Source organism: Thunnus maccoyii, chromosome 14 (genome assembly GCF_910596095.1).
Source record: "Thunnus maccoyii chromosome 14, fThuMac1.1, whole genome shotgun sequence".
Classification (NCBI taxonomy): Eukaryota; Metazoa; Chordata; class Actinopteri; order Scombriformes; family Scombridae; genus Thunnus; species Thunnus maccoyii.
This window is the reverse complement of record NC_056546.1, coordinates 13,964,690-13,972,725: the sequence shown is the minus strand read 5'-3', so window position 1 is coordinate 13,972,725 and position 8,036 is coordinate 13,964,690. Positions and strand designations below refer to the sequence as shown.

Sequence of the window (8,036 nt, the reverse complement as noted above, 5' to 3'; positions counted from 1 at the left end):
CAATATTAAAAATTTGAAATATGATGCGATGGGTCACGGCAACACACTTGATTTCTAAACGACATAACACCACGATTAACCATCACTTCTCACAGCATATTTATTTTTTCTTTTTAGCAAAAGAATGAGCGACAAGACATATTTATACATTGGAAGGCTAGACTCGGAGCATAGAAGGAGCAATTGAATGCAGCAGCAGTGACAACTACGCAGAAAATGCAGCGTTGGAACAGTTGAAGCTGACCCCACTCACTGATCTGAAGCCATCTATTGGTGAGGGTTTGGCCATGCCAAATACTTTAAAAGTGACTCACTCTATTTTTGAAAGTAAAGTATGGTTTCACAATATAGCCATGTTGATGAAGTTAAAAAAAGACATGAAATCACAACAAAATAAAGTCACAATGTGCACATACACACATATGACTGGTAGGGATTTCCAAAGTTTAGTTGGAGAAATAAGGCAAAATAATGGGTAATGTAATGGGGAGGGCAGCAATATTGTTGAAATCAATATCACACTATTCAGAACAATATTTTATCCAGTATGGATATGGCAAATGTATGCAAAAATACCATCAAATTATCAAATTGATGTCCAATGCAAATAATCATTCATACATCAGATCAAATTCCACTGTCAATAAACAACAATATTGAATTGAGTAGTGTTGGTGATTCCCCTAAAATCTTCTCAGAATATCTTTCTGGATGCAGCAATACAAAGCAATTCTAAGCTGAAGTTTCAGTCAGGCTTTTATAAGCATCACTCCACCAAAACAGCACATGAAATGTTAAAACATACTGATAATACTCTAGTTCTGCTTGTCATTCATGCTGCTTTTGAAACCAATGATCACTTTATCCTGATTGATGAGACAGGATGATTGGGTTATTTTAAATACCCACTGAGTGAAATTTCTTCTGTTTAATCTAGCAGAGCATTCACTGTCACTATATGTAAATGTATTTCCCTATCAGTCGTAACTGATATGTGACTCCTTCATGGATCAACAATGGATCAGTTTCATTTATCTCTCTGGATGTAATCTGTTAAGCTTTAAATAGTCTATTTGCCTTGTAAAGCATGATTACCTAAATTCTGAAGACCAAGACAGGACAGAAGTTTCTCTAACTAACATACAATAAAACAGAAATTCTTGGGCCTTCTCAAGACCCTGACAAGTTTGGTAAAGCACTTAGCTGTAGGATAAAAACCACGCCTACATCTTCTCCTTCCCAGACAACTGCAAATGTCTTCGCACTGTCATTCCCTTGTCCCTTGTCTTCGCCTCATCTACAGCAAGCACAGAAGGTCTTTGATTGGCTCGTGGAAAACAGACCATATCATCCCAGTACGTGTTCCCCATTACTGGCTCCCAGTTCACTTCTGAATCTACTTTGAGTTTCGGTTGTTTGTTGAATAGACGGACCCCTACACGGTGACTTGTGTGTGGGACACTGCTACTATACTGAGTAGTAATTAATAAATCATAATTACTTGTAGGATTGGATGAGATGAAAGTTAAAGAATCAGTGATTTTTGTAAAAAGTTCATAGAAACAGAAAAAAAATTAAATGGTTTGGTATTATTATAATGATTGTGATGTCAGGATTTGGCCCAAAGCTGCCAGAGGTGATCTTGCACTTGTGGAGCTCTCATATAAATTTCTAAATTGCATCTTGACATTTAGTAATCTGTTTAGATATCTAAATGCATGTTGATTTAGATGTTGCCATTTAATAAGGTCTAAATGTCAAAACCACATTACATGCTTTGGAGTTTTTTTTACCAGTGGGTAGACAAATACAGTATTAGTTCATTAAAAAATATAAGGCCAGAAAAGCAATTATTAAAAAATAGACTAGCATGCTTGTGAATTCATGTTCACCTACAAGATTGAATTTCTATTAAACAGCATCTAGTGAACTGAAATGTAGCCGCCAGGCTAATAACATTATGTCAAGTGGATGGGGAAATCATGGACAAAACACTGCACAGTGCCCTGCGTAAGGACAGCTTTTGCACAATAATGAATAGATTTTTTATTACACTGGAACTTCCAGTTCTGCACTTAATGTTTGGTCACATTACATGATGTGTAAGCTGTTCAAGGGAAACTGCTGCAGCTGTGATAATAAATATTTGTACCTACGAGATTGTTGTCAAACCAGAAAGTTGTGATCAGAGTGATAGTGTAGATAAAACAAAAGGTTTCACAACAAAACTGTATCCACATAAAACAACCTCACAGTGACACTGTGATGGCAATGAGGTCAAATACAGAAGGAATGACTACAGCAGTCTGTTACACAATCAGTCCTCCAATCAGTCCTTGTGGAACTCAGATTTTGTTTTTAAGTTTCTAAACAATTTTACAAGAAGGAGCTGGATTATAATACATGAGATGCCTTAAAGACATCAGACAAAACTTCTATAGATGGTTTAATTTCTTACTGATTTAATCTTTTCTTTTCAGTGGTGAATGAATTCTCTGAAAGTTCAAATCGTGTTTACTTTACGTTTAATGCTGTGAGGAAATTGGGGTAAATAAACTGGACTGGACTCTGCACACTCCTGTTTTAGACAACACACAGATGTTTTAGGTTTAGATAAGTTGGGGGGGGGGGGGCAGCTGCTTTTCATGTCTCCTCTTGGGTGCATCATGCTGACTTTCCTTTGGAAATTCATTGTCTTTCATTTCCTTGTCACCTCCTGCTGTTTCCTTAATCGTGTGACTCCTGAGGAGAATCCAAACATACCAGCGATCGCCAAATATTTCACCACAACAGGGCGGTATGAGGAAGTGAACCCGTATCTCATAGAGGACATACTTGCTGTAAACAGATCCATGCTTCAGCCTCCTTCAGCACAATGTCGCCAAATCCATCTGACTGCAATAATAAGACATGGCACGAGATACCCGACCACCCAAAGCATTAAGAAGATGCAGAAGGTGTACGACCTGGTAAGAAGCAGAGCCTCGGGCAAAGAGAGCTGGTTGCGTGAAATCCAGACCCAGTGGACAATGTGGTACACTGAAGACATGGACGGCAGACTAGTCCAGAAAGGTGTGAACGATCTCAAGCATCTGTCCGTCAGACTGTCAAAGCTGTTCCCCTCACTGATTTCAGAGCAGAAGCTTCGAGGTGGCCACATTAAATTCATAACCAGCTCAAAGCACAGGTGTGTCAACAGCACACTGTCCTTCAAGGCAGGACTGACAGAGCTGTGGGACATTAAAGGTATGATGATATAATATCATATTATGGGTTTATTACTTACATGCATTTAATAACATGTTCCTTTTTTCTCCTCCTACCTAGATAGGGAGTTTGACCATGCAGTGAATGATGCTTTGATGAGGTTTCCTCGCTGGTGCACCAGGTTTGTGCAGGAAGATAACCACAACCTGTCAGCTGTGGAAGAGGATGACAAGTTCATGCAGGGACCAGAGATGAGGAGGGTCCAGGAGAAGATTGCAAACCGTCTCAGAGTCCCGTACAGTAACATCACACATGGTCATATCTACCTTTTCTAAACTTTAGGCTGTCGAGTGTGTTGTGTGCATGCAGTCTAAAGTATTTAGCCTATATCAGGCTGTCCCTGGTCTATTACAGGTCCCCATTTGAAAAGATTCTTGAGTATGTTTGGCTTTAATCCAAGCAAAGTAAATTTACAGTATTTTATTTGTGTCACAGCCTGGCACAGACTATAGATTCAGTGCATATAGATTAGATATCTGCTATTATACATGAATGAAATGAAAAATTGTAAAGCAGAGATGTTTTGAGGGGGTAGTGTATCTTATTGATCAAATTTTACAGTGAGTCTTTGCACACTGGGTGGAGCTGTTCTCTAATTTAATACTAAAGCCTTTACATCAGGTTGTAGCCCACATGATCATTTACGGCCATGGATTAGTATCATGGGATTCAAATAGGTGCAATAATTAAGGCAGTTGCTTTAATGGTGCTTTAGTTTTAAGATAAAGCAAGCGACTTTCTGAGCAGCTGTAGTGTTACTACACAGTAAAACAGTTTTTGGTGCTTGTAGTGGAGGGATGTACTCCCAGCGCTTTGTCATTTATTTTGTGAAGATGTCACCTCTTTGGTATGTAAGATTAAATAGCTGCACCGCTTGTGTAACTTGACCAATTACCATTTTATGACAACCTCTTTCTTTCAGATATGGCTGAGTCTGCATTTGATTTGTGTGCTTTTGAGTTTGCCATCAAGGCAGTGAACTCCCCCTGGTGTCGGCTCTTTGATGAGGATGATGCAAAGGTCAGAGCATTAACTGCATAAAATTTCAATGTGGTAATGATATAAAATACTTATAATAATTATGATGGTGATTACAGAAGATATATTGTGGATCAAAAGAGTTTGTTTCAAGTTCATTTATTACTGGAGACATTTATCACAATATGAATGAAAGCAGACATTGTGCTAAAACAGCTTTGAATATCAAAATACAACAAATGTCCATACCTCTCTAAATTTATGTGTTCAATTTTACAGTCACACATTCATTTATTTATAGAGCACTTTATCGCCAAGTGTAGAACAGGAAGCTTCTCTAGATAAGCAAACATTGTTCAAATATGTCACAAGCAAGTCTCAGAGGATTTCACAAGGAAAAAAAGAAACAGAGTCAGAGGTAAAATGAAGCAGCACTTTAGTCTTACGCAGGGTTATTGTTAAGGTTATAGGGTTTATTTTATCATAAGTGACTCTATAGCTATCCAGATGGACAATTGGGACAACCGGAGGGGTCAAGCAGGAGCACTGGAATATACGGGAACTAAACTACACAATCCAACACAAATAGAACAAAGCAAACAAACAACCTTATCTAATCTCAGTGTTTTGTGTCTTGTGTTACAAGCTGACCTAACACTCAGGTGGCTTGAAATGTTACCTGACACAATGCAAAACAGATTGCTATCTTGGGATACCCTTTTCTTTAAAGTCTTTACATAAAGCCCTCCAACCCACATACAAGTTACCTTTTGACTATCACTTCAACAGGTTATGGAGTATGCAAGTGACCTAAGGGAATTCTGGAAAAGAGGCCATGGTTATAATATTAAAAGCAAGTCAAGCTGCATCCTCTTCCATGATGTTTTCTGTCGGCTGAACAAGTCGGCCAGCGAGAACAAGTGAGTGGCCCTTAAATGTCCTGCAGAACATACAAATGTAAGGTGTACTTGCTCAAGAGGAAATTCTTCCGTAGAACAGATAGAATAATTACAAGTATCAGTGGTTTTAGTTATTTCTCCCACAGTCTTTTTTGTTTTTCCGTATCTATTTGGTAAGCTGATCTGTTTGCAATTTTCACTGTTTTGATAAGATTAAAAATAATAATAATAAAAAAATAAAAAAATAATCTAAGAGAGATTAAGTTCACTGGCATGTGTCCTTTTCCTTAACTACAAGAATGGAGGTTTTTAATGTGTCCTTATACATATACAGACTGAAAAATAACAGTGGTAAAAACAGCCATCTAACAACCCAACATTACTTTGTGTAGACTGTATATTCTGCTTTGTAGCATGAGTTTTTGTCATCTCTTGTGTTGTACTTACAAGTTTTTTAAAAATACTGTTTCTTCATTCAACTCAATTCTACACCCTCAACTCCACATCCACCATCTTGCCCTGTATATTTCAGGTCTGGCCAACAGGTGACTGAAGCTGTGACAGTCCAGGTTGGCCATGCAAGTACACTGCTGCCACTGCTAACCCTCCTGGGCTTCTTCAAGGACAACGATACCCTGACATCAACCAACTACGCCAATCAGACTGAACGCTCCTTCCGCACCAGCCACATGTTACCCTTCGCAGCTAACTTACTCCTGGTGCTGTACGACTGTGGAGGAGGTGACCTGAGACTGCAGCCACTGCTTAATGAGAAGCCTGTGACTTTCCCTGGTTTGACTGACCAGCAGGCCTCCATGCCGCTCTATCGGGATGTCAGAGAACACTACAGGGAACTGCTCCAAGGCTGTGACTTTGAGACAGAGTGTCAGCTGTTCAAGCAGCCGGCTGATGTTTAGGCAGACAGCGTGGACTCTGGACACAAAGGCATTATTCATGGTGTTGATCAGAAGTTTATGGTGGTTTTGTATAAGGCGGATTTTGAGAGCCTAATTAGATACGGCATCACAGCTTGGTTTGGTAATCTCTCTGTGCAACTGAAGTCCAAACCAGTCCGACTCATGCAGACTGCTTGGAAGATAATAGGTGTAAGACAGCATCCATCCCTGCAGTCTACCTACCAACTGACTGTTCTAAGGCAAGCCAACAAGATAATAATTGACCCATACCAGCTACTGCCATCAGAGAAGAGGTTTAGAATACCATGTTGTTGATTGAATAGATTTTAAAACTCTTTTATTATCACTTCAATAAAAAATTTAAATGGCAACAGATGAAATTCTTGTTCCTTGTAGCTGTCTTACCCTGTCTTTTATGAATGTGGAATGTTTTTTGTGGTTGCAGCATGGGTGAAAGCCTGATCCAGATTTCCTACAATGTGGGACAATAAAGAGAATCTTGAATCTTGAATTATAGAGGCCTAAATCTGTTTTATATGCAAAATAATAAATAACATGTTCCTAACATGAAAATGTAACTGGTTACATAAGTTTTTCCCCCTAAATGTTCTAATTTAGAAGTTTTAAATATGAATGTTTCACATTTATCACTTTGCGGTTTTGCTGATTGCTGTAATCAACATTTTCACAAAGAACAAAAGTGTTCTGTGAAGCACTGAATTCAAAATTAATATTTGGCTAAATCTTCTGTAATTTTTTTGTTGTGTTTTTTTTTCCTGTGGGCTTTGTTTCCATAGTTATGGTAAAAAAGAAAACTATTTAATCAGTTATTAGCTTGGCCAGTTTCACATTCCATATATCTGTAATTTATTAATAACTAGTCAAAATTCTAATTAAGATTTTAAAAAAATCAATTTTGCTATTGAGTTGTCTGGAACCATCAAAGATATTGCAAGATATTTAGGTCTGGCTTTATATCAGTTTATATCAACATACAGTATATCTATATGCAACAGTATCTAGATAACTTAGATAATAGTCTATGAATTTATGTAATTGGTGTAAGGCCAGAAGAGTGACTTGTAAAATTTCAAATTGTTTAGGTACGTGCTAAATTAAAACATATTTTTATGGTACAGCAAATAATGTACAGATAGGATGGTGACTATAATTCAGTACATGGTAGTACAGAAGTCAAGGTCATTTCTAGTAACTAATTTAAAGCAAAAAACATTGAAAAACATGCCAGGAATCTCACAGTGCACTCAACTCCAGTACATGTTTTATTGTGTTACCTTGATCATAGAAAGTTTCTTTAAACCTTGCACAGTCCAGGGTGGAGCAAACTAATTCATTTGCAGCAGATAAAATAAAGGGCTCTAATCTGGTACTTCACCCCAAAAGCACTATAGGTCCTCTAGAATTTAAAGATCCCTTCCAGACATGGTTTAAAATCCAGATGAAATGGCATTTCAAGAGTATTTATCTTCCGTACCGTGACGTATTTTCAAGTGAAACAGAACAGGCAGGACATGATGTTCGGAGAATTTGATTTGAACATTGAAAAGTGGGCATGTCATAATGAATCTTAGCTCTGTGCCGCTAAAAGTTGAAGATTAATTGATAGGTGGATGTAATGATATTATTGGTTGAAATTGGTTGATTCAAGTCTACATAAGCACACGTCATATTTTGTTTTACAGGAAGAAAACATGATTGGATTTTGATATAAGAATACAAAGACATTGTTTTTTGGGGGGGTTTGGCATATATTGTTAAATAGCTGCACAATATAACTGATGTTTACCAGTCTGGTTTCAGAATTAACCACAGTTCAGAAACTGCCCTGGTCAGAGTTGTGAATGATCTTAAAATGAGCTCAACGTTTCTGCTCCTCTTGACCTCAGCGCAGCCTTTGATACGATTGACCATGTAATTCTTCTTCAGCGCCTTGAACACTGTTTAGGCCTTAGAG

At 37.9% G+C, this 8,036-nt stretch overlaps 1 protein-coding gene across 2 annotated transcripts; it reads left to right on the top strand.

The window, feature by feature from the left end:
* The first annotated feature begins 32 nt into the window (after positions 1 to 32).
* On the top strand, positions 33 to 6,576 carry LOC121911492 (multiple inositol polyphosphate phosphatase 1-like). Of its 2 annotated transcripts, XM_042433024.1 has the most exons (7): positions 33 to 273; positions 1,244 to 1,355; positions 2,748 to 3,246; positions 3,328 to 3,522; positions 4,190 to 4,287; positions 5,035 to 5,165; positions 5,677 to 6,576. In XM_042433024.1, exons 2-7 carry the CDS (start codon positions 1,254 to 1,256, stop codon positions 6,059 to 6,061), a joined length of 1,410 nt encoding a protein of 469 aa, XP_042288958.1. In that variant the 5' UTR covers positions 33 to 273; positions 1,244 to 1,253; the 3' UTR covers positions 6,062 to 6,576. The 2 variants fall into 2 exon arrangements, with proteins under 2 accessions (XP_042288958.1, XP_042288959.1); XM_042433025.1 differs by lacking the exon at positions 33 to 273 and having other exon boundaries at positions 289 to 1,355.
* Positions 6,577 to 8,036: the final 1,460 nt, after the last annotated feature.